We start from the raw sequence: 27,557 nt of genomic DNA on the forward strand, positions 1-27,557 counted from the left end.
AATGGTTTACTGCTGGCCTTCTGTTGGCATTAATGGACACTTGACCTTCACCTCCACCCTACTGCCTCTTAAACCTTCTAGAGACTCCCCTGTTGAGACAAGGGATGGGCCTCATGTCACTGACTTTATTTTTCTCCTCTGACCACAGTAATGGCCTTCATACCTGTGATCAGCCAGTTTCTCCACTTTCAGTTCACTTTGCCACAGAATGCAGTAGAGTAATTCTAATTGTTAATATTACTGGTGACCCCCAGATCCAATGTCCTGAGTTTGAATCCCACAGCTAATCATTGCTTGTGTGGTTCTTATATGTTTTCCCTTTGTTGGTGTGAGTTTTCCTCCTGGTACACTATTTCATGACCCTTAAAGAATTGTGTCGCAAGTGACATGCTCTTCTGTAGCAACAAGTGTAAGAGTTATTGACCGAAATACAATGCAGTGTTGGTCCTGTCCTTGGACCTCATGTATAACACTGTGCATAGAATTCACATTATAACATGGCGTATGGACAAAAATAGAAATGTGTGTGCACGCAAAAAAATCCAGACACATAAAACTGTGCGTACACCAAGTTCCACGCACTTCTGCTTTACAAATCCCAATGAATGTGATATTTAATGCACGTGCACACACCGACTCCTTCCAGACTTTCACATATTTTAATATGCAAATCAATATAAATAGCTCCTTCTGTTCAGTGAATTGTTAAAAGACAATGGCAAAAGCACATGGAATAAAGTATTTCAGTGAATGTGAAGTGGAGGCAAGAGAAAATGTGCTATTTGTTGGCTTAAGCAGTGGTATAAACAACATAAGGAAGTTGATTGAGTGATGCACAGTGGTGAAGACACTTGAAAGTTCAAGTTCAAAAAGTCACATGGTGTTCAAAATAAAAAAGTCGCTCTGAAAAAGCAAGTCGCAGCCCACCATCTGTTTATTCTGTTTCAGACAATATTAGAAAAGCTGACCCCCCTGGGTCACAAAATGCAATAGTGGATGCTGTAAGAGATGTGGCCAATGAACTAAGGAATACAAGGGCTGAACTATGTGATATTGAGCACAAGTTAAATGAATGGGTTAAAAAATAAATGCTGCATCTGATGACCTGTTTTTACATTCTGCTAATTACATTCAAACAAAGTTGTAACGCTGTCCAATTTGGCTGATCATTTGGGGAGTCAGAGTCAGGTTCATCATACTGCATCTATTCAGGTATGGGAAAGCCACCGTTTTGTGACACATTATATATGCAGCACGCTACATGCTTGCACAATGTGACACACTTTCTGTGGACTACAGAGCAGCACCTTAATAGAGTGGAAATACTTTTTATTTACATAAGCAAATTAATTCTGTGAAGGTGCCTTTATAGTGTAGTGTTGGCACCGAGCGCCACCATGGATTGATTCTCTGCTCTTTACATGGCTCAAGACTGCTTGCCTTTTGCTGCACTAGTTAAGAATAATAATAATAATAGAGTAATCCTTCGCTACTTCGCGGTTCACTTTTCGCGGATTCACGACTTCGCGGATTTTATACATAAGCATATCTAAATTCATAACGCGGATTTTTCGCTGCTTCGCGGGTTTCTGCGGACAATGGGTCTTTTTACTTGCTTCCTCAGTTGGTTTGCCCAGTTGATTTCATACAAGAGATGCTATTGGCGGATGGCTGAGAAGCTACCCAATCAGAGTACGCAGTTAAGTTCCTGTGTGCTGCTGATTGGCTCAGCGACGGAGTGTTGCATTAACCAGGAAGTCTCATCTCACTCATTCATCATTAACGTGCTAATGCTTCAGGGGCCGTGTCCAAGCACCAACAGAAGATGCAAATGATTGCAGAAAAGGTAAAAGTTTTGGATATGTTGAAGGAAGGGAACAGCTACACTGCTGCAGGACATCGATTCTTTTTATTTAAAAAGGAGGAAAAGCATATAAGATCTACGGCTGCAGTGTCCTTTAACCAGGGTGCAAAACGAGTTGCAAGTGGACGTGATAAGGCAGTAGTCTGGATGGAATCTGCTTTAGGAATCTTTGCAACAAGGTCGACGACGTCATGACCGCCTACAAGCTGCTACGTGTACTTCGCTATACAGTAAGTGTAAACTTATCTACCGATTTCATATTGCTTAGCAGTTGTCCCTGTTATTAATAGAGTAAATGGTGGGTTGTAAACAATACAGGGAGGGTTTAAAAACGTCCAAATACACGTTAAATAATTAAATAAATATAGTGTCCCTACTTCGCGGAAATTCAGTTATCGCAGTCGGCCTTGGAACCTATCTCCCGCGATAAGTGAGGGATTACTGTAATACATTTTATTTAATAGGCGCCTTTTTTAACACTCAAGGTCACCTTAAAATGAAATTAAACAACAGTAATAAAATATTAAAATAAAGAGGACGATGAAATCAAATAGCAATAAGGTACAGAGGTAGTAGCAAACATACAAAGATAACAGGCAGTAACTGTTAAATTCACAATTGGTGTGCCAGTTTGAAAAGATACATTTTGAGGGTAGTTTTAAAATGTATTATTGAGTTGAGTTGACAGATATGAGAGGGAAGAGAATTCCTGAGTTGAAGAGCACTATGAGAGACGCTCGAGCTCCCAGTGCACTGAGTCTGACGTGTGGTACAGAAAGTCGAGCTGCAGATGAGGATCTGAGTGAGCGAGAGGAGTGTAAGTCTGGAGGAGATCAGTGAGGTTGTGGAGAGCTTTAAATGTTCAGAGCGGTATTTAGTATTGTATTCTGTAGTTAACAGGGAGCCAGTGAAGCTGAGAGAGAATCGGTGTGATATGTTCAGTGGATTTACAACAGCAGGTTATTATCCTGGCAGCACAATTTTGAAGAAGTTGTAATCGATAGATAAGTTTTTGTGGGATGCCAGATAGAATAGCATTACAGTAATCTATACGTGAGGTGACTCGGGCATTAACCAATACTTCAGTACTGTGTTGCGTAAGAACAGGACGAAGTCTAGAAATGTTTCGGAGATGGAAGAAGGCAGTCCAAGAAATGTTACTTATATGGGAAGAAAAAGAGCGAGTACTGTCAAGAACAGGCAAACTTTTTGGCTCAGGGGCAACATTAACTTTTAAAATTTGACAGACGGGCCAGGCCAGCACTAGATGCATACATATCAAACATAAACATAAAAATGGCATTACAGTGTTAATATTTACATTCACTTTTAGTGGGAACAGTGTTGTTGATCACCCTTTTTTGCCAGTGCATCGAAGTCTGGTGTGAGTTTTGTTGTGGCAATTCTCAGAACAGATCTGAGGTGTTCATTGCTCAACTGGGATCTGTGGGGTGCTTTGTTGGTGTTCATAACACTAAAAGTCTGTTCACACACATACGTAGAGCCAAACAACGCCAGCATCCTCTGTGCCATCCTCTGAATGTTTGGAAATGTGGCTGCACTTAATGAAGCATAAAACTCATCCAGTTTAAGAGAGTTGAACTTCTCCTTTAAGACTGTGTCACATTGAAGATCAATCAGTTCCAACTGCAACTCCTGTGGCGCCATTTCAGGGTGCTGTGTGAAGGGACATGACACCAGCTGAAGTGACTTGTAAATTTTTCCAAAATCAGAGAACCAACGGCAGAATTCTCCAGTGATTTCCTGTATTTTTTCACAAGTCGAGGGGCCTCTTTCAGTGTAGCCAGTGTGGGGAAATGAGCAAATGAGTTGTTTGACATTTGCTTTGAGAATAAAGCTAGCTTGGTTTTGAAGGCTCTGACGATTGTGTACATTTCATGCACAAACTGGTCTTTCCCTTATAGCTTCACGTTCAGCTCATTCATGTGTGTCAGTATGTCCACAGCAAAAGCTAAATCACAAAGCCAATCTGTGTCACTCAGCTCAGGAAAATCGTCAGCTTTCTCAAGTAGCTCCAAAAATGAGATAATCTCCTGTTTGAGCTCCCACACTTGACCAAATACTTTCCCCAAACTTAACCAGCGGACATTGGAGTGGTAAAGCAAGTCCTGGGGCCTCATGTATAACACCGTGTGTAGAACTCATACTATAACATGGCGTAAGCACAAAAGCGGGAATGTGCGTACGCACAGAAAAATCCAGATGCAGGAATCTGTACGTACGCAAACTTTCACGTTCTTCCGCTACATAAATCCCGATCAGCGTGTAAAGTAACGCACGTGCACGTGCCTTCTGTCCCGCCCCAACTCCTCCCAGAATTATGCCTCTTTGAATATTCAAATCGATATAAATAGCTTTCTGTGAAAAGACAATGGGAAAACACGGGGGAAAATATAAGAATTTCAGCGAATACCAAGTGGAGACAAAAGAAAAACGTACTATTTGTTATTTAAACAGTGGTATAATCAACAAAAGGAAGTTGATCGAGTGACATAGTGTCGGAGAAACAGGAAAGCTCAAGTTCACAAAGTCACACAGTGCCCGAAATAAAAAAGAAGTTGTCATATATCAAAGTCGCCGTGAAAAGGCAAGTCGTAGCCCACTGTCTGAGTGTCATATGAAAGCTTATTAGGGTACAGACAAAAAAAATAGGCACACAGTGGGAAAAAAACACGAAATGTCAACTTTAATCTCGAAATTTCCACTTTAATCACATAGCTTATTTTGCCATTAAAGTAGAACATCATAAACTTCATCTTAAAATCGTTTAATTTACTAGTTTCTCAAATCTCATTGTAACTAAAGTAGCACATTAAATGCTTTGTTCTGTATCTTCTTTGTGCTCTGTGTGTGAATCACTACCTGCTTCTTAAACAGGCTTTCTCTTTCTCCGACAGGACACATAATCCATTACATTCGTGATATTACAGCTCTCTGAATAATTAAAATACTGAGATGTATACGTGATATCTTTTTCATGATGATAGGAGTTAAAGCATGTTATAAAACATGGGAACACAGTGGCGCAGTGATTGTTCATATCTTATGCAAGAGGCTTGCTGCGCCATGTGCGACCTTCGATGAAATAATTTATTGCAGCAGTACTGTCTCTTTCAAACGTACTAACCTCCAATTCCTGTCCTTACTTTTCTTTCTCCAAATACCCAATCGCCACACAATCAGCTATGTAATAGACGTTAAGCCATTTGTAAGCTTAGAACGCCAATTCTTCAAAACTTTTAAGGAACATTGAAATATCGTCGTAGTACATGTTTAATTATTCTATCCGTCTATCTTTCCAGTGTCACGTCAGTGCAAGAATACAACGCAATGCAGGAACAATCCATGAACTAGCTAGCGCTGCGGCACCGTGTCCTCACATTTTTAATTATTAACAATAAAGATAATTTAAATGAAGTTAAAGTTTTATCTGTATAATATAATCAACATATTTTGCTGCATTTCATCTTAAAAATTATATCGTCATCATATGTAAATACGCGCTTTGTAAAGTGGCGCAGGTTGTGCAATATTATAACTGTAGTGTAAGTTTATAGTGAGGTAATTGTACTTATAAGTAAACAGTTCTACAATGAGCACTTGATGGACTGATTGAGTGCGTTTAGAGTTCTTGGGATGAAACTTTTTCTAAACCGCAAAGTCTGTACTGGGAAGTCTCTGAAGCTTTTTGCCGTGGCAAATGCATCTGCTTCATGCTGTATACCGATAATTCTCTTTCCAATCAGCTGCTGCTGTGATTCCCCACTCAGATACAGTGATATAAATACTCCGAATGGTGCTGTGAGAGTAATATGGAAAAAGATGATCTGCTGTGGCAACCCTTAACGGGAGCAGCTGAAAGAAGAAGAAGATGCATTGAGAGTAACAATGCTAAAGCAGTTCTGGTATTTGGAATACTATGGCTATTCCCTGGACCATTATATTGCTGCAGGTTAATTACAATCAGATGCATTACACTAATAAACAATATGCAGTTAATTTCAATGTATTTATAAAGCCGCATCAGGAATGTGGGTCTAAGAAAGAAAGGGTGACCACACAGGAACAGTAGCACTGCTTTGACGCTGGGTGCCTCCAGTCTGCAAAACCGAGAGGAGAAATTGCGTACGCCAAGGTATGAGGTACCATTGAAATGTGCGTGGATTTACGCCAAGTTTAGGTTTTAAACATCACAATTTGAGCGTGGAAACGTTCGTACGCAACATTTCTGTGCGTACACACCGTTTATACATGAGGCCCCTGGTGATCAACATCAATTTCTTCAAGAAACTTAATAAACTGATGATGCTGAAGTCCCCTCGCTTGAATAAAGTTAACGAGTTTTACGACCGGCTTCACCACGTAGTCAAGCTGCAATACGGATTTACACAGTGCTTCCTGGTGGATTAGGCAGTGTAAGAAAATTACCTCCTGCTCAGGGTTCTCCTCCTTCACCCTCTTCTGGATTATTTTGAGCAACCCAACATTTTTTCCAGTCAGATTTGGTGCTCCATCTGTGGTAACGTTGGCGAGCGTACTCCAAGGTAGCTTGTACCTATTTATGAGCCCCAACACGCTATCATACAAGTCCTCTCCCCATGTTTTCCCCTTTAGGGTTTCCATGGCCAAAAACTCCTCCGTTATCTCAAAATTGTCATTAATCCCTCTGATAAAAATTAAAAGCTGAGTGGTGTCCTTTATGTCATTACTTTCGTCCAGTGCCAAGGAATATAATGTAAATGACTCCGCTTTTTTGTTTAACTTGCTAGCTAAGTCTTTGTCAATTAGCTCAACATGGCGAGTCACTGTCCTGCGTGATAAGCTAATTTTTTCAAATTTGTTCTTGCTCTCAGGACACAAGATACCTGCTGTCTCTACCATGCTCTCTTTGAGAAACTCCCCTTCAGAGAAAGGCTTGCTGGTCTTTGCTAAATTGAATGCCAGCACATAACTTGCCTTCGTGCTTGATTCTTGGATGGCAGTTTGTTGGATAAAGGTGTTTTGCTGAGCCTGCAAACTAGCTGCCAACCTCTGAGCGGTAGCCGTCCGTTCTTGAGATGACTGGTTGTTAGCGTAATTAGCATGCTTGGTGGAAAAGTGACGGCTGATGTTGTATTCCTTTAAAACCGCAACGGTTTCTTGGCAAATAAGACATATAGCCTTTGACCAGACTTCAGTATTTATTAAGTATTTAGTTGTCCATTCCTTATTAAACACTCGGCACTCACTGTCGACTTTTCTTTACTTTGGCCCACTCATTGTTTCAGATGGGTTCAGAGCAGTAGCTGAATAATAACAGAGAGTAACCCGGGCTCCGCAAAATCAAGTCAATGTATCACTGCGCCTAATGCGCCACCTGGTGGAACACCAGGCATTACAGGACAAAGTCAAATGAATGCAGTCATAATTATGATATGATTTGATTTGGACAATTTTGTACCAATCTTCGGCGGGACGGATCGAAAAGACCAACAGGCCACATGTGGCCCGCAGGCCGTAGTTTGACCACCCCTGGTCTAGAATGACACCCAGGCTCTTCACCCAGGTGGAGATGTTTGTGTTAATGTTGTTAATTAAAATGGAAGACTGGTTAACCTCAGCAAGTGTGGATTTAGAACCAATGAGGAGCACCTCAGTTTTATTGCTATTTAATTGGAGAAAATTGTGAGTCATCTGTGACTTTATGTGTTGGAGACATGCCATGAGAGTATTTGGAGGGAAAACAGAAGTGGATTTAGTGGATAGATAAAACTGTGTGTCATCATCAGAACAATGAAATTTAATACCATGGTGTCGAAAAATATTACCTACTAGCAAAATACCCGCGCTTCGCAGTGGAGAAGTAGTGTGTTAAAGAGGTTATGAAAAAAAAAGGAAACATTTTAAAAATAACGTAACATGATTGTCAATGTAATTGTGTTGTCATTGTTATGAGTGTTGCTGTGTTTTATATATATAAAATACACACACACACATATAAACATATATATACATATACATATACACATATATATACATATCTACATATATATATATATATATATATATATATATATATATATATATATATATATATATATATATATATATATATACATATACACATCCACATCCACATATCAACATATATATATACACATATATACACACACACACGCTTTATGGGTGATGATTGTTTTACTCTTTTTATCTTTATTTTATTTTATTGTAGACTCAACTCCTATCTGCGCACACCAGGGCGGCCGTGGGCGGATGCGTATGGTGTATTCACTCCATGTTATCGTGCATTGCGCTGTCAGTGGTATTTTGATAAAAGAATTTGAACAACATATAAGAAGCGTATAAATTATTAAACAGTAAAACATTAACATTTAAGAAGTAAAGTTACATTAAGTACTACTGCAGTGCCTTCGGGTATACCTCATTTTTTGTTTGCCCATTACATGCTTAAATGTATACATTTTTTGGTGCACCTACCCGAGAACACGCGACATATAACCGAGCGTGGGAGAAGCATGGATTTTAAACACGCGTTGAGTTCATCTGCTGGTCTCCCTCGTGGAATAAGTGGTAATGTTTGACTAAAATCTACAGCGAGCAAAACGACATTACCTCCTATTTTTTTTTTTTATGATCTCTGAGATCTTGCTTTTTTCGGTTCAAGGCTTCATAAGCTCTTTTATGTTGTATGGTGTACTTATCCCAAACCATCATCTTTGAATGTTGCAAGACTTTCGCCTTGTATGTAGATCGGGGTAATTACATTCATTGCATTCCTAGTCTGAATCACAATCTGATTGTATGGGTGGTTACCTGGCACTGTAGGGTTGCCACCCGTCCTTTAAAATACGGAATCGTGCCGCGTTTGAGAATGAAATTGCGCGTCCCGTTTTGAATCAATACTGGACGGGATTTATCCCGTATTTTTTTTATCATTTTTTTTTTAAAGCAGCGTCTCATGCAAATCATCCCACACGCATTTTATGAAGATGCCTCCTTTCCTACCTTTGATTGGGTAATACTTGATGTCATCGTTAGTTTGATTGGTGTTTTTAACTGTCCAGTGAGGAGGGCATGTCTTTTAAGTAGAGTCTGCAAAGTGTTGGCACTGAGATGTGGCGTCAGCGCCATAGTTGAAGCCCCTAATGTTGCGGTCAGCAAGTCGGCTAACATCCGCCATGTGCCGTCTTTCAGTTGCGAGAAGCAGATCATAGAATGGTTGAAACTGTTGCCCCTAACGTTGCGCCACGGCGTGTGGTTCGTTTATACGTCGTGTCTTCTCATTAAACTTTTATCTCGCGAATATGTTAAAACCAAGCAAAAAAGTGCATACACAAGGTGAGGGGCTACCGTGAAAATGTGTATACACACCATTTATACACGAGGCCCCTTGACTGGGCCTGATGTTGCTGAGATAGGCTTCACCCACCACTGCATTACAATAAGGCTGTGGTCTGTTTATCAAAGAGAGCTCTGTGAGCAGAATGCTGATTATCTGATAATTAGTAGCGCATCATCTTCATGGGCTCTTCTTCAATGCCATGTTTCATCTAGGTGACCCAACAGACAGTACACAGTGAAGTCTTTGCCCTTTCTCATTGGTCCATGTTAACCCTCATTCATCAGGCTGAGATCGGCTAATTACCAGCAGCAATACCACAACCACCACAACTACCACAACACATACCCATTTTACCCATAATGTCTTTCCTATTGTTAGATTCTTCCCAGGTACTTCACTGAGACCACCATTCCTAAAGGGTCTCAGTCAGGTTATTTCGGTCCACACCAGAGTACAATTGATGTGTTCTCATCTACCTAAACAAATCAGACTATGAGTTAAATTAGGTCCTGGGTTTAAAACAAACTGCTCTAAATGAAATGTGTTTGAAAATAGAATAAGAGAAATACCGGACACTACAGCATGGGGTAAGAAAAGGGTAATAGAGAAAAACTTCCAGTTGAGTGAGTGCTGGCGGGACTGGTCACCACTGCTCACCGGTAACTTTTTCTTGATTAACTTATGATCTAACGGACTAAGCAACTGTTTTCATTTTGGGCAGATTTATACGCTTGTTTGTTCAGCTTAAAACTTTCACATCCCAACCCACTGCTGTTACTTCAGGTGGGCTCTGTCCTGGAGTTCCTCCTTTTCATTTTTTACCTTCTCCTACCTCTTGGTAATATCTTTTTGTAAATATAACATTAACTTCCACTGTTAACTGATGACACCCAGCTCTATCTCACTAGCAAACCTACTGTTTCCTTTCCACCCTCCTTACTTATTGATTGCATAGCAGAACTCAAATCCTGATTTTTTCAAATTTTCTTAAATTAAATAAGTGACAAAACTGAGGTTCTCCTCATTGGTACAAAATCAACATTATCCAAAACTGATCCCTTTTCATGTGTTATTGATAATTCCTCTGTCTCCTCTTCCCCACAGGTGTCATCCTTGACAGTACTTTATCCTTTCAGTCCCACATCAGTAACATCTCCTGGGGCCTCATGTATAAACGGTGCGTACGCACAGAAATGTTGCGTACGAACCTTTCCACGCTCAAATCGCGATGTATAAAACCTAAACTTGGCGTAAAGCCACGCACATTTCCACGGTAACTCATACCCTGTCGTACGCAATTTCTCCGCTCGGTTTTGCAGACTGGCGGCACCCAGCGTCAAAGCAGTGCTACTGTTCCTGTGTGGTTACTCTTTCTTAGATCCACATCCACGGCGGCGGCTTTGTCAAATACACTGAAATTAACCGCATATCGTTCATAAATTTAATGCATCTGATTGTAATTAACCTGTAACAATATAATGGTCCACAGAATGGTCAAACTACTGTTCCTGTGTGCTCATCCTTTCTTTCTTAGCTCCACATTCCTGACGCGGCTTTATAAATACACTGAAATTAACTGCATATTGTTTATTAGTGTAATGCATCTGATTGTAATTAACCTGCTGCAATATAATGGGCCAGAGAAAAGCCATAGTATTCAAAATACCATAACTGCTTTAGCGTTGTTACTCTCACTGCATCTTGTTCTTCTTTTTGCTGTTCCCGTTAAGGGTTGCCACTGCGGATCATCTTTTTCCATATTACTCTCACTGCACCACTCGGAGTATTTATATCACTGTATCTGAGTGTGAATCACAGCAGCAGATGATCGGAAAGAGAATTATCGGTATATAGTTTCAAGTACACACTACCTCAACCACGGCAAAAAGCGTCAAAGCCTTTCCTGTACGGACCTCGCGTTTCAGAAACAGTTTCATCCCAAGAACTATAAACGCACTCAATCACCTCACTGTAAACTTGCACTACAGTTATAATATTGCACAACCTGCGCTACTTTATAAAGCGCGTATGATAACAATATCATTTTTAAGATGAATTGCAGCAAAATATGTTGCTTATAGTATACAGATAAAACTTTAACTTCATTTAAATAATCTGTATTGTTAATAATTAAACATGTGAGGACACGGTGCCGCAGCGTATAGCTGGTTCAAGGATAGCTCCTGCCTTGCGCTGTATTCTTGCTGGTGCTGACGCAACACTGGAAGGATAGACGGATAGAATAATTAAACATGTACTACGAAGATATTTCAATGTTCCTTAAAAGTTTTGAAGAATCGGCGTTCTAAGCTTACAAATGGCTTAACGTCTATTACAGAGCTGATTGTGTGGCGATTGGAGAAAGAAAAGTATGCACAGGAATTGGAGGTTAGTACGTTTGAAAGAGACAGTACTTCTGTAATAAATTATTTCATCGAAGGTCGCACATGGTACAGCAAGCCTCTTGCGTGAGATATGAACAATCACTGCGCCACTGTGTTCCCATGTTTAATAACATGCTTTCATTCCTATCATCATGAAAATGATATCACATATACATCTCAGTATTTTAATTATTCAGAGAGCTGTAATATCTCGAATGTAATGCATTCTGTGTCCTGTCGGAGAAAGAGAAAGAACGGAAGCACGTAGTGATTCACACACATAGAGCACATAGAAGATCAAACACAGAAAAAAGCATTTAACATGCTACTTGAGAAACTAGTAAAATAAACGATTTTAAGATGAAGTTTATGATGTTCTACTTTAATGGCAAAATAAACTACGTGATTAAAGTGGAAATTTCGAGATTAAAGTTGACATTTCGTGCTTTTTTCTCACTGTGTGCCTATGTTTTTTGTTTGTACCCTAATAAGCTTTCATATGACACTCAGACGGTGGGCTACGACTCGCCTTTTCACAGCGACTTTGATATGTGATTTCTTTTTTACTTCGGGCACTGTGCGACTTTGTGAATTTGATCTTTCGAGTTTTTCCGACACTCTGTCACTCGATCAACTTTCTTTTGTTGATTATACCACTGTTTAAACCAGCAAATAGTACGTTTTTCCTTTGCCCCCACTTGGTATTCGCTGAAATTCTTATATTTTCCCCTGTGCTTTTCCCATTGTCTTTTCACAGAAGGTTATTTATATTGATTTGCATATTCAAAGAGGCGTAATTCTGGGAGGAGTTGGGGCGGGACAGAAGGCGCGTGCACGTGCGTTACTTTTCACGCAAATCGGGATTTATGTAGTAGAAGAACGTGAAAGTATGCGTGCGCACAGATTCCTGCATCTGGATTTTTCTGTGCATACGCACAATCCCGCTTTTGTGCTTACGCCATGTTATAGTGTGAGTTCTACGCACGGCGTTATACATGAGGCCCCTGGTCTCCATATTTCCACTTGCGTAACGTTAATTGTATTCGCTCCTCCCTCACTCCCCACACCACTGCTATCCTTGATCATAGCCTTGTCACTTCTCGTCTCCATTATTGCAATTTCCTTTTCTTTGGTCTTTCTCGCAAATCTCTTCATAAGCTTCAACTGGTCCAGAATTCAGCTGCCCTCCCACATCATTAATAGAACCCCCTCTATTCACCATATCACTCCCGTTTTGCAGCAGCTTCATTGGCTTCCAATTCAGTTCCACATTCAATTCAAAATTCTTCGGTTAACTTTTAAGGCTCTCCACAACCTCGCCCCTCCATATCTGTCTGACCTCCTCCATGTTGCCATTCCCTCCCGTACCCTTAGATCCTCTTCCTCCATCCACTTGACTGTCCCCTTTGTCCGTCTTACCACTATGGAGAGCAGAGCAACTGAACAGCTCTGGAACTCACTACCACCTGAGCTTAGAAATATTGAATTATTTTCACTTTTCAAATCTAAACTTAAAACTCATTTGTTTAAGACGGCTTTTTCTCTTTGATTACAATTGCTGTGTCTGATTTTAATTTTTGTTTTTTACTTGTGTTTATAATGTGTATTTTATCTATTGTTCAGTGTCCTTGAGTGTTTAGAAAGGTGCCTATGAATAAATGAAATGTATTATTATTAATTTTAATATAAAAAGGATAAAGGATTGGATGCAAGAGACCACATGTGGTTAGTTTGCCTTTCCTTCATAAGCTCCCTAATTTCATTTGTCATCCACTTTTTCTTCTTCTCTTTCCTCTTTTTTGGTATCACTTCATTGAACATTTCCATCACTGTCTTTTTAAACTTACCAGCTTGATATGTTCTACACTGTCAGAACTTCAGATCTGTTCTTCATTGTCACAATGTATTTCATCTTTATGTCCAGATCTTTCAAACAAGCCGGGTCTAATCTGGTATTACCCTTAAGATTCTTCAGTCGTTTTAGCGTAACCCACAGCTTGCTTTTCATTGGAACATGGTCACTCTCAAGATCTGATCCTTTGTATGCCTTGGACTGTTGAATGACATTTCTGAAATATTTGCTGGTGGTGAGTTAGCCCATTTGATTGTAAAGCTGATCATCTGGGCTTCTCCAAGTCCACAACTTTCTTATGTGCTGTTTGAGCCTTTCTTACAGTCAGGTCACTTGTATTGAACTTCTCACCTCTCCCATTCCTGGTTCCCAATCCAAATGTACTGATGATATCACCATGTTATTGTTGCACCACTTTACTCACGCCTTACATCTGCAATGGTAGAGACTTATCTCCTTCCCATCACCTGAGGGAACTATAATATGAAATAAACTATAAAAGTACCTGCATGAAAATAGCATACTAAATGAAAATCAGCATGGGTTAACAAGAAGAAGAGTCTACCAGACCAGTCTATTAGAGTTGTTTGAGTGGGCAGCTAGAGTAGTAGACAAAGGCAAAGCATACAACAGAATTGACTTTGATGTTTAAAAAGCCTTTGATTCCAAAGAGTATTTTTTAAACCACAATCCACTGACATAAAAAATGACTTGTAACCCTCTTATCAAGTGTCAAGTTGGTTAATCAGCCAGAGACAAAAGCTAAAAAGAAGAGGAGGAGGAGGAGGATAGTCCATGTAGGGTGATGTTATCATTGGAGTCCCTCTGGGGTCTGTCCTTAGGCCATCACTTTTTAATATATATATATATATATCACTGATTTTTAAGGTTTGTGCCAGTAGATATTAACCTTTTGAAATTCAGAGATGACACTGATGAACAAAATTCACAGCATGACATCTAGACAAAGAAACATGAATTATAAATACAAGACAAATTTTCTGTTGGCAATAGTTTTTCAATTTTAGGCCTAATCATGACCATTATAATGAGACTGTGTGATTAACCCCATTGTAGTAGGACCACATCTGCAGTCTTATGTCACTTCTGGTCACCAGAAAACAGCAGAGGAGCAAATGTGCAGAGGAGAGAAACCACAGGACTAAACTTCTTTAGTCTCAAGCAGAGGAGGCCACGTAGGGTCCTAATAGAAAGATCTCAAAGGCTTCAATAAAGTTGATCTCGCCAGATTCTTTTGATTAGATGGTGAAGTAAGAATATTGCAGTTAGGACTGAAGTCAAGAAGTACTTCAGTATGCAAAGAGCTTTGGGAATCTGGAACAAACTACCGAGGCATGGAGTTGAGGCAGAAACTCTTAAGAAGTATCTGGATGAGACAGCGGGGCAACAGCTGTTATTAAACCAAAGAAGCGTTGTGGACTGAATGGTCTGTTATGCATCTCATGTTCTTATGAACTGTTAAGAGCCAGCCTAGTGCCTCTTGATGGCCACTCAGGGCAGGCGTTCTTCACGATTTGCTCCTCAATGGCACTCAATCGGCCTGCTGTTCCACTTCGTTGATTTGCTTGTTTTCTGCTTTTCTCTCCCTGAATCGCTGATGACTGACCCAGACAAACCGGACACTCTGTTCTGATCTCCTCTTCTGATTCTGTTTATTGAATACTTTGGAGCCTCACAGAGTGACACAAGTTAGTCGGATTTATTCAAAGTAATGGTTATTAATTTTAAAAGAGTAGCTAAAAGGATATTAAGGAATTGTTTAACTAGGAAATGAAGATCTTTTGGGTCAGGGGAGGAAACAGCAGATGAAAGGCAAGCAGGAGTCAGTAACTGAGAGGACAAAGACAACATTGAAATCAAAATCGAAATCCAGTTCCGGGTCAAATGCCTTTTCCACATCTCACTACAAAATTTTCAAAAATCTCTTTTAACGTCTCTTTGATCCCAACCTAAGATAACACTGAATGCCTGCCACCGACTTTTATAAGGGTGAAGTGATGATGTCACACACAGAGCCATGACTGGTCAGGCAGATACAACACTAAGCTATTGTTAACAAAAAATTGGCCATAACCTCAGAAAAACACCACAAGATAGTGATGGGAAGCAGTATTCAAAATGTCATTGTGATGACGTTAACAAAGTAATGGTAAGAGTTAAAATGCCACATGAAAGGCACAAGCATCACAGAATAAATATGGAGTAGTCATTAATGAAAAGTGAGGACAAGGGGGTGAAGGAGCATGGTTGGGCAGATTGGGGTCCAGCGTTATTTACGGCATCCTTATGTCATAAAGTCCATAATTTTCAGTAGCTGTTGCTACATCTGCTGCAGTGTGGAACACAAGCGCTCGCCACGACTCCTCCAAATGCTGACTGTCTCTGTCTGCACGCACAATGCTGCCACGGCTATAAGCCCGTTTATATTCTGGCACAGAAAGCTGCAGATGCGCTCGTGCACAGGGGATGCACACCCTCGTCTGTTTACAGTATAAGCGTTCAGTGCACGACACTGTGCAGATGCAGAATCCCCTTTTTACTTTCTTGTATATCAAGTACAGAGAAAGTATAATAATCATGAAAAAATTCGACCTTGAGATTTTGATTAATCTTGACATTTTAGACCACCCTGCGTCCAAAAATACAGTTTTTGGAATTATGTCTGTGTGTGTTTGGGTCTGTGTGTATGTGTGGAAACATGATAACTGAAGATGATAGATGGATGAAATTTGGCGTGTTGTTGTTACACCAAAATTGTAGGTCAGTATTAATGTTTGGGTGAAATCCATCAATTGGAAGTGCTACTTTACCTGAACACATACTCGATTTTTTTTTTATTCATGCAGCTGTAGAGTCCGATTTATTCAACTTTACTTTTATAATAATTATTCAATATATTATTAATTTGATTTGCTTTTTTGTTGACGGTTCTTTAATAGTACATAATATAAAAATATAATCATTGTCTTGCAGTTTACTCCTCAAATGTCCATCCCCATATCTGAGTATACGAGAAAGTCGAGGGGAGATCATGACGATTTTTATATTTGCCTTTCCATACCGATCTCACAGATATTTCCATTTCTGTCTTTTCAAACTTTCATCTTTACTCAGGTTCTGGGAGATTTCTTGTCATGAATTTATGCTCATTTGGCTATCTCTGTATACTTTTAATTTTGGATTTTAGAGGTGCAATGTATCTCACAACTGTTTCTTGAATGAGTCTGTGTTTTCTTGTACAATCAATGTGTTCAGACACACACAGGACCACACAGTTACAAAATTCCGGAGGTTGCTGACAAAATTTACGTCACTCACACCCTAGTGGACCCTTATCGGGATATGAACATTAGAACATTAGAACAATCTAGACGAGAACAGGCCATTCAACCCAACAAAGTTCGCCAATACTATCCACTTAACTCTTCTAAAATAGCATCAAGTCAAGTTTTGAAAGTCCCTAACATCTTACTGTCTACCTCACTACTTGGTCGCTTATTCCAAGTGTCCATTGTTCTATGTATGAAGAAAAACTTCCTAATGGTTGTGTGAATTTCCCCTTAACAAGTTTCCAACTGTGTCCACGTGTTCTTGATGAACTCATTTTAAAATAAAAGTCTCGATCCACTGGACTAATTCCCTTCATGATTTTAAATTTCATGATTTCCTCTGTAGCCCTGGAATCAGCCTAATTGCTGTTCTCTGGACCTTTTCTAGCGCTGTTATGTCCTTTTTGTAGGTCACCCATCACTGGCTACATTTATCCTTCCTTCTTTTATTTGAGGAGTAGAAATCCACATGTTCCACTAGTAATAATATTCAACTGGCACAGCATAGGAGACACAGACAACAGTAAAATAAAATAAAATAAAATGACCAGCATGAAAAAAGAAGTGAAATTCCTTGCTTTGACTGCATCGCTAAGGATTTAATTCAAAGTATAATTGTCTTTCAGCTAAACTTTTCTTAAAACTTGTATTAAAACTCCACAAATATTATTCTCCATTGTTCACTGCCATCTAGGTCTTTGACTGATTTCACTCTTCACATTTGCTCCCAGCATGCTAATAAAATCTCACCATAATTGGTGTCTGATGCCGGACATTGATTGGATGGTGATATTGAACTCTTGGCATATGTAGAGTTGGATAATGTAAAGAGGAATTATGGGTACATGTTTAAAGACAACGATTATACTTTGGTTTCAATGAGTTTTGTGATTATATTATCATTTTATGTAAGTGTCCTAAATTGAATTTTAATGTTTAATGAACTATGTGGTAAGATTGTGTTCATGTTCTCACCATCACTGTAACTTACAGTCATATGAAAGAGTTTGGGAACCCCTCTTAATTCTTTGGATTTTTGCTTATCATTGGCTGAGCTTTCAAAGTAGCAACTTCCTTTTAATATCTGACATGCCTTATGGACACAGTAGGATTTCAGTAGTGACGTGGATTAACAGAAAATATGAAACATGCATCATAAGAAAATTAGACAGGTGCATAAATGTGAGCACCCCAACAGAGATATGACATCAATACTTAGTTGAGCCTCCTTTGCTCCTCTGAGCCTCTAGACGCTGTCCTCCTATAGCCTGTGATGAGTGTCTGGATTCTGGATGGAGGTATTTCTGACCATTCTTCATACAAAATCTCTCCAGTTCAGTTCATGCCGAGCATGGACAGCCTCCTTCATATCATCCCATAGATTTTCGATGATATTCAAGTCAGGGGACTGTGACGGCCATTCTAGAACATTGTACTTCTCTCTCTGCATGAATGCCTTTGTAGATTTCAAAGTATGTTTTAGGTTGTTATCTTGTTGGAATATCCAACCCCTGCGTAACTTCAACTTTGTGACTGATGCTTGAACATTATCCTGAAGAATTTGTTGATATTCGGTTGAATTCATCCAACCCTCAACTTTAACAAGGGTCCCAGTCCCTAAACTGGCCACACAGCCACACAGCATGATGGAACCTCCACCAAATTTGACAGTAGGTAGCAGGTGTTTTTCTTGGAATGCGGTGTTCTTCTTCCGCCATGCAAAGCGCTTTTTGTTTTGACCAAATAACTCCATTTTTGTCTCCGAAGTCCGAAGCACTTTGTTCCAAAATGAATCTGGCTTGTCTAAATGAGCATTGACATACAACAAGCGGCTCTGTTTGTGGCGTGAGTGCAGAAAGGGCTTCTTTCTTATCACGCGGCCATACAGATGTTTTTCATGCAAATTGCACTGAATTGTAGAACGATGTACAGATACACCATCTGCAGCAAGATGTTCATGCAGGTCTTTGGAGGTGATCTGTGGGTTGTCTGTCACCATTCTTACAATCCTGCTCATATGCCGCTCCTGTATTTGTCTTGGCCTGCCAGACCTGCTGGGTTTAACAGCAACTGTGCCTGTGGCCTTCCATTTCCTGATTCCATTCCTTACAGTTACAGAAACTGACTGTTTAAACCTCTGAGATGGCTTTTTGTAGCCTTCCCCTAAACCAGGAGACTCAACAATCTTTGTTTTCAGATCTTTTGAGAGTTGCTTTGAGGATCCCATGCTGTCACTCTTCAGAGGAGAGTCAAAGGGAAGAAGCACAACTTGCAATTGACCACCTTAAATACCTTTATATCTCATGACTGGACACACCTGTCTATGAACTTCAAGGCTTAACGAGCTCATCCAACCAATCAGCATTGAGCAGTGACAGGCATTCAAATCAGCACAATGACAAGGGGACCCACATTTGTGCACAGCCAGTTGTTCACATTTGATTGAATTTCATACAACTAAATACTGCGTCACTAAAAATCTTTGTTCAGAAAACACCGCAGTACTCCTAGGAAATGAAAGACACATCATTGTTATCTTTTTTGTTGAAAGGAGAGTCAATTATTATGCAGGCTGAGAGGGTTTCCCAAACTTTTTCATATGACTGTACCTGTAAGGCTGGTGGGTTCAATGCAAAGCTACCCTTTCAAATGCTCATTTATTCTGCTGTTAAACAGCCATTTGCTTTTCACTCATAATACAAAGATTAAATTCTTTTAGAGAAATGTGAAATGTGAAAAACTAAAGAAAACCTAAAAATACATCCCAACACTACATGTCTCGTGAAAAGCACATTTTTATTTTGTGAGACACTCTTGCCAAGTGACTTCTCTCACACATCCATAGGTTTTTACACGCAGATCTGGCAGTGATGATTCCACTCCAAGCATCTCTAAGCACCTGCCATTGTGAGCTGAGAGATTCACAGATGTCCTGAACTATAAATAATTTGCAGTCTGCCTGTAGCTGGGATTCATGGTTGTCTATTAGGATGCATCGGCCTGATGAACTCATTTGTAATACATTTTTTCATGATAGCTATTGATGCACAATCATATCGGAACTGAATCACTTGCACAATTGATTTGACTAGTCAAACAAAAAAATGAGTCAAAAACGGGAGTGGAGTCACTTCTACCTGCAGTCTGAATGGGGCTTTAGCAGCCTGGAGCAACATATGGACTCAAACACAGCTAGTAAGAACTTTACAATTCATTTTTACCATCACAACATTTCTCTAGCATTGGGGGCAGCTGGCCCTATGCCCCCCATCATACACACTGTCTATAACTGGTAGACTTGGCAGATTTGAAAAAAAGAGGGATGGGAAAATGAGAGAAAATGAAGTCTGAAGCAGGATAAAGTCAAAATCTGAAAGAACAAACTGATTGAAACTGATTTGGGACCTTCACTGTTTTCACTTTACAAGCTTCCACTGGGATCTCTCATTAGGAAACATCATGTTAATTTTCACTCATATGCAGATGACACCCAATTATACCTTTCATTTAAATCAAATGAAGTTTCTCTGATGTTGTTTTTAATTAGTTGTGTTAGCGAATTAAAGGAGTGGATGGATGAGAACCACTTGTCTTTAAATACAGATAAAACAGAGATGTTAATTGTTGGAGGGAGTGACGCTGATCACAACAATATTCTGTCATCATTAAACTCAGTTGGAATCCCCATTAATTTTACTGAATTAGCAAGCAATCTAGGAGTTATCTTTGACTCCAGCATGTCATTTAAAGCGCATATTACAAAGTTGTCCAAATCATGTTTCTTCCATCTTAAAAATGTTGGGAAATTAAGGTACTTTCTAAATAAACAGGATTCTGAGAAACTAATTCATGCATTTATCTCTAGTAGGATTGACTACTGCAATGCGGTGTTCACTGGATGTTCAAACTGTTCTTTATACAGCCTCCAGTTAATCCAAAATGCAGCTGCAAGAATTATTACAAGAACAAGAAAATACGAACACATAACTCCAGTTCTTAAATCCTTACACTGGCTCACTCTTAAGTTTAGGGCAGATTTCAAAATCCTCCTTTTAACATACTGTCACAGATGACTGCGGTGATTACCTGGCCGGGATGCCTGGAGGGACCGGAAAGGGACATTAATAGCTTCCGGGGCACAAAGGGGCAGCCGCCCTGGATGAAAAGAGGACCACGGGACAGGGACAAAGAGGATTTGTACTATTGGGAACCGTGGCCACCGCCAGGGGGCGCTTTAAGCCTCAGGAGACCCGGATGTGATTACTTCCGCCACACTTGGCAAGATGGCGGAGGGATCGGCCAGGGACGCCCGGAGTGCTTCCGGTTCAAAGCGCAGCACTTCCGCCACACCAGGAAGTGCTGCCGGATGGACATCATCAGCCACCTGGAGCACATCCGGGCGGGAATAAAAGGGGCCGCCTCCTTACAGTCAGTGAGCCAGAGTCGGGAGTGGGAGTAGGACAAAGCTCCCAGGAGGAGAGGAAAAGCGGCCAAGGACATTGAGAAGACTTGATTAAGGGTGATTATTGCTTTGTGCTTTGCGTGGAGTGAGGAACTGTGTTTATTTAATGTTTAATAAACGTGTGCTTTTTATAAAGATGTGGTTTCCGACTGGTGGTGTCCGTGAAAGTTTCACAATACAAAGCCTTAAATGGCTGAGGTCAAGCTTACTTGTCTGAACTTATCATGACTTACAAATCAAAGTGCACGCTAAGATCTCAAGATGCTGGTCTGCTTATGATTCCAAGAATTAATAAAATAACAATGGGAGGTCGAGGTTTTAGTTACAGGGCCCCTAAACTGTGGAATGGTCTGCCTGCTACTATAAGAGATGCCCCTTCGGTCTCAGCTTTTAAATCCCGGCTGAAGACTCACTACTTCAGTTTAGCATATCCTGACTAGAGCTGCTGATTAACTGTACAGACTGCATCTCTGTTGTTAGTCATTAGCACTAAAACGTAAGTAACATGATAGTTATAATTGTATACTAACCCTCACTTATTCTGTTTCACTTCTCTGTACTCAAATGTGCCAGTTGGTGCCAGCGGCCCACCTGCCAAGTTGTTTGCCTGCCTAAGGTAAAGTCATCTCTGATGGAGGATCGCAGGATTCGTGGGGTAGAGGGGTCCTTTCATTGCATTGGCTGGCCCAGCGCTGAATCAACGCTGGCCCGTAGGAGGAGGCAGCTTGATGAATGAGTGCTACAGGACTCTAAACAAATCCAAATCATATTATGTGATATCATCTACTGTTAAATTCTGCTCTGTAGTTGTGAAATTTTTATTGTAATACTGTATTGAGGTTTTGTTCTGTTCTGTGTATTGTATTGTATTGATCCCTTCTTTTTGATACCCACTGCAGCCCAACGTACCTGAAAAGGGGTCTCTCTCTGAACTGCCTTTCCTGAAGTTTCTTCCATTTCCCCTATAAGGTTTTTTTTTAGGAGTTTTTCCTTGTCATCTTAGAGAGTCGAGGCTGGGGGGCTGTCAAGAGGCAGGGCCTGTTAAAGCCCATTGCAGCACTTCTTGTGTGATTTTGGGCTATACAAAAACTACAGAAAAACAACAACTGTCACCACAACATTTGTTTTAAATTTATCCACAATAAACAATAGCTTGACACCACCAACAACCCAATGACATCATGTGTAAGTGACATGCTAACAACAGATAGCCATAAAATTGGGGCACCGATGGAAAATAAAAAGGTGGCATGCCAAAACAATACTGGAAAAAAATACAGAAAATAAAAAAAACATCAAAATAAAAATAGGATTGTGTCTATGTAACTCAGAACCATAAAATGTAAAAATAAATTAACAAGAGATTAGGGAAAAATTAAATGTCAAGAACTCATAACCTCTAAGCACCTCACTTGATCTCTGCCATACAGACTGTCCGAGAGGACCAGCCTCCTTAACACTACTTGAATGTGGACACAGCGGCAGCCCACCACTGACCACACCCCAGGACTAAGCTACACGTGATCGGTACGGTGTCTTCAGTTAACGTAATAAGCACATCATTAGGATGTAAGAGAAAACCAGGAGCACCCATAAAAAACAACAAAGACAGAGAGAGAGATCAGTCAGACTCCACACAAACACAGGACATGGCTTGGACGCTACAGTCAGGCAGAAGTGCGGAGTAATTCTGAAAGATTAATTTTTAGGATGTGAAACACCTCTGAAAACTGCTCATACTCATGTTAAACTCCCCTGTGCTTATTCTTGTCTCCCCAGGAGCAGACTTCCTGAAGGAGATGCAGGCCAGTGTCCAGTCACCTTCTGTTGGTCCTCACATCAAAGGTAACCAGTCCTCATGTATTTGGTCAGCATCTTCTCCACTCGTGTGCTCTTCAGTTTTCTCACTTGTTGTCATTTTGACTTTCAGACCTCCATGAGATGCACAGAGCCATTGTGTGTGAATCTACAATAGCTCTGAAGGATCATGCTTCTTCTGCCGTTCCTCACAGCACAGCTGGGTACACTGAGTTGATGGTCATTAAACAGAACACAAGGACACTTAAGGAGACTGAACATGAACTTGTGAATACTGGGAGGACTCATGAAGAACTCAAGAATAAGGAAACAAAAAAGAAATGTGAGAGAATCTGGACTGAGCAGATTTTCAAAAGAAGTCCTGGAAGTGAGACTTCCCCCCACATTGTACTGGTCAGTGGAGTGGCTGGAATTGGGAAGACCACCATGATCCAGAAGGTCATGTTTGATTGGGGCGGAGGCACTCAGTACCAGAGGTTTGCATTTGTGTTCCTGTTTAAATTCAGAGAGCTTAACCTCCTAGACAATGAGACTGAGCCACGTATGTCACTGACCAGGCTAATTGAAAGGCACTATAAACACCTGAGTGACTCAAGACTAACAGAAATCCTGCAGAAACCTGAATCTCTTCTTCTTATATTTGATGGACTGGATGAGTACAAACACAAACTGAACTTCACAGACAGTCAGCTCTGCTCAAACCCAGACGTTGAGGTGCCTGTCCACATCCTGGTCACCAGTCTGGTCAGTCGGACATTACTGAAGGGCTGCTCAGTCCTGATAACAAGCAGACCAACAGCCCTGGAAGCCATGGACATGGAAAGAGTCGATCAGTTTGTAGAAATTCTGGGGTTCCTCCCTGAACAAAGGCTGACATATTTTAAGAAGTTCTTCAGTGACACTGCTCTGGGTGTCAAGGCTTTTCAGTATGTGGAGGAGATCGGCATCCTGTACTCCATGTGCTTCAGCCCCTCATACTGCTGGATGATCTGCTCTGTGTTGAAGAGCCACTTCATGACCTCTAAAAAAGGGCGAGGAGCTGCCCCAAGAACTGTCACTGAGATCTTTATGATGTTCCTTCACAACATCCTGACCAATTACAGACAAGAAGCCAAGTACCAGAGGGAGATTCTGGTCAGACTGGGGAAAATGGCCTATAATGGGGTAGACAAAAATATTTTTGTGTTTTATAACAATTTTGAGATGTCCATTTTCGGTCTTCAGCCAGTCGTGTCCTCTTCATTCCTCTATGGGTTTCTGGACAGTCAAAGCACTCCGGAACACTCTATGTACACCTTCTATCAGGTCACCCTGCAGGAGTTCATGGCCGCCTGCTCCTTCTACTTTGATCCATCAGGAGATGTGGAGGAACTGCTGAAATACCTCAACTTATGCGAAGATGGCCGATTTGAGATTGTCACTCGATTCCTGGCAGGACTGGCTTGGTGTCCTGTGTTTAAAGCATTGGAGGGAATTCTGGGGGAGTTTGAGGGGAAAACCACACAGCGGATACAGGAGTGGGTGAGGCAGAAAGCTAAACAGGCGCTACAATGGGAAGATCAAAGTGAAACTCTGCGAGTTTGTCACTGGCTCTGTGAGACTCAGAATAAGGAATTAATTAGAGACGCCATTGGAGAGGATTTAAAGATGGACTTTAGCAGTATGACTTTATCTTCTGTGGACTGTGCTGTGTTGGCTTCTGTCATCAGCTGCTGTGGAGAGCTTAAAGAACTTGACCTGTCAGGAACCCCTCTGACCCCCGAGTGCATCAGGAGACTGGCAGGGGGGCTCAGCTGCTGCCATGTAGTCAGGTGAGTGATGCGACTTTGACGAGTTCAGTTTGATCTGTGAAGGCACTTTATGTAAATGAGAGTCACTGGAGGGCACTGATCTCCACTGTCAAAGGATCTTCTAATATCAGGAAGTGATGCCATGACATTACTTACATGCTAACTATGCCCTCTCATTCCTGCTGATCCTTTACAACACATCTGAGACATCCACACATTATGTCGTCATCTCCATTCCAGACGTTCAGTCATTAAAGCTCTATTGACAGACAATGAGCTGACGCCACTGGTGTAAATAAGCAGATTAAAACTAGAAAATGTGTACATGGTGTAACGTTCAGGTGTGTTTGGGCTGTGAAGACAATGGTCTGAGATCAGCAGGTTGGTTCTACAACCTTCTCAGACTATTTCAGGTTTTCAGGGGCCACAGGTTTCAGTGCCAGTCAGAGTAATGATGTGCAGCAGTACCAGCGTGTGGTGTTCCACGTGCAGACCACCACGTTTTTGGTGCTCATGATGCATCGTTTGTTGTTGATACGTTTGCTTCATTAGCTGTACTTTCTTTACCTTGCAGATTTAAATCATCTTAACAGTGCATTTTGTAGCAATTAGGTCATTCACTATACTTTCAAAAAGTGCTTGTTCCATGTTAACTCCTAACTCTATTGGGTTTGTAAACTTTTTAAAAAGTTGTGGTGTTTATACACTTTCTTTGAATACTTCCGCTTGTTATCACAAACAGTAAAATACACTTAGGAACTGCTAAATGACGAGTATCAAATTGAAGAAATTGATATCCACAAGTGTTGTTTCTAAAACTACCACTAAATTCTGATTTTCTTTGCAGACATACAAAAGACATACAAATTAGCAGGAGTCGTACCAAAGATACACACAAGGTCAAGTGTGAAAAATTGACATGTTGAGTAAAATCAAAGCTCTGAAGTACATTTAGAAAATCAGCCACTTGTAGGGAATTTACAGAGCCTACACGCAAGTTCAAATCACCAAGCAAAAGCACAGCAGGATACCAAGAACACAGAGAAGTGAGCAACTCACTGCGTTCTGCCAAGTAGACTGGTGACTGTTTAGGAGGACGATACACAAGTAATATCCACAGAGGTCGTGCACCAGACAGCAGTAATGCCAGATACTCAAATGATGAAACATCATGAGCAGAAACTGGCTTGATTCTAAACTTAGAAGAACATATAACTGCAACATCACCCCCACGGCCAGCAGTACTACTTTAAGATAACAATAGTGGGGTGGGACAGCCATATTTATTCCAAAATAATCATTACGTTGTCGCTAGGTTTCCATCAAGCACAAGACATCGATATTATGCCCCACAGCGAAGTCCACAATAAAAGCTGATTTGCTATTTAGAAAGCAAACGTTGAATAGGGCAATTTTGGCATTTTGTATATAGCTGGAGGATTGTGGTGTTTGATGTTTTAATGAAATAGACTAAAAGTTCTCAAAATTCACAGGAGGAGATAGTCTAGTAGTGACAGCGGAAAAGAGGCGTAAATAATACAGCGTCCAGATGAAGTCAGTGTTGGTCTTAGAATGATAATAGTCAAACTTCTGAGGTGAGCTTCTGTGACAGGACCCGGGCCAGCACAGAATTCCTGAATGCCTAAACAGAAGGAGCGATATTAGAGTACAGCACTCAGTACACTGCAAAGTATAAAGCTCTGAAAAAGAGTACATTATGGCCAAAATCCAAGAGAAAAACCACAGGATTCAAAAAGCAGCCAAGGAGGCAGACAGCGGACCATAGTGGCAATAACACCAAGAGATTCAGTTTTTATCCACAGGGGACAAGCGGCAGCATTTACGCCTGTGTAATCTCTCATAACCTTGAAGTTCCAGTAAGGACCAGTGAAGAATGAGAGAAGAACAGAGAAAGGCTCATAGATCAAATGTTAAATATGAATCATTATATGCGAGCAGTTTACAGAGACTGTGAGGCTGCTTACATTTTATTATAAACTGCTTCACTCCATATTTACTCATCAATGCACCATACAGTATGGCATTTATTCAGCAGTCACACATCGGCCACTCAGACAGCCGTTCCTTCAGTCACAGTTCTTCATGTCAAGCGCTCTAGGCATCTATGACTTGATTAACGAAACTCCTCATATTAGTTTTTGGCTTGCTCTGTGGACAAGTATACAAGTATAGCCAGACTGTGACCGGATATTGACATTGCTTCATTTGCATACATCGCAGATTACAGTGTAAATAGGCATCATTAAATGTTTAAAGATACTTTTTATATTTCAGTTTCATTGAGTTTTGTGATTATATTTGAGGGGCGGCACGGTGGCGCAGTGGGTAGCGCTGCTGCCTCGCAGTTGGGAGACCTGGGGACCTGTGTTCACTTCCCGGGTCCTCCCTGCGTGGAGTTTGCATGTTCTCCCCGTGTCTGCGTGGGTTTCCTCCGGCGCTCCGGTTTCCTCCCACAGTCCAAAGACATGCAGGTTAGGTGGATTGGCGATTCTAAATTGGCCCTAGTGTGTGCTTGGTGTGTGGGTGTGTTTGTGTGTGTCCTGTGGTGGGTTGGCACCCTGCCCGGGATTGTTTCCTGCCTTGTGCCCTGTGTTGGCTGGGATTGGCTCCAGCAGACCCCCGTGACCCTGTGTTCGGATTCAGCGGGTTGGAA

General features: G+C 40.8%; 3 protein-coding genes across 4 annotated transcripts in view; 2 read left to right on the plus strand and 1 right to left on the minus strand.

Moving 5' to 3' along the window:
- LOC114643553 (protein NLRC5-like) overlaps positions 1–27,557 on the plus strand; it is a 5,922,889-nt gene that overhangs the window by 3,416,376 nt on the left and 2,478,956 nt on the right. The gene's annotated exons all lie outside the window — the stretch shown is intronic.
- The window catches only part of LOC114642560 (NACHT, LRR and PYD domains-containing protein 3-like), a 691,964-nt gene that overhangs the window by 588,470 nt on the left and 75,937 nt on the right, over positions 1–27,557 (plus strand). The window contains exons 11-12 of the mRNA XM_051925830.1: positions 23,055–23,120; positions 23,206–24,904. Of these exons, the coding sequence (XP_051781790.1) occupies positions 23,055–23,120; positions 23,206–24,904 (1,765 nt within the window). The remainder of the gene's footprint in view (positions 1–23,054; positions 23,121–23,205; positions 24,905–27,557) is intronic.
- Positions 1–27,557, minus strand: part of LOC114641960 (NACHT, LRR and PYD domains-containing protein 3-like) — a 592,098-nt gene that overhangs the window by 148,328 nt on the left and 416,213 nt on the right. The gene's annotated exons all lie outside the window — the stretch shown is intronic.

Source organism: Erpetoichthys calabaricus, chromosome 4 (genome assembly GCF_900747795.2).
Source record: "Erpetoichthys calabaricus chromosome 4, fErpCal1.3, whole genome shotgun sequence".
Classification (NCBI taxonomy): domain Eukaryota; kingdom Metazoa; phylum Chordata; class Cladistia; order Polypteriformes; family Polypteridae; genus Erpetoichthys; species Erpetoichthys calabaricus.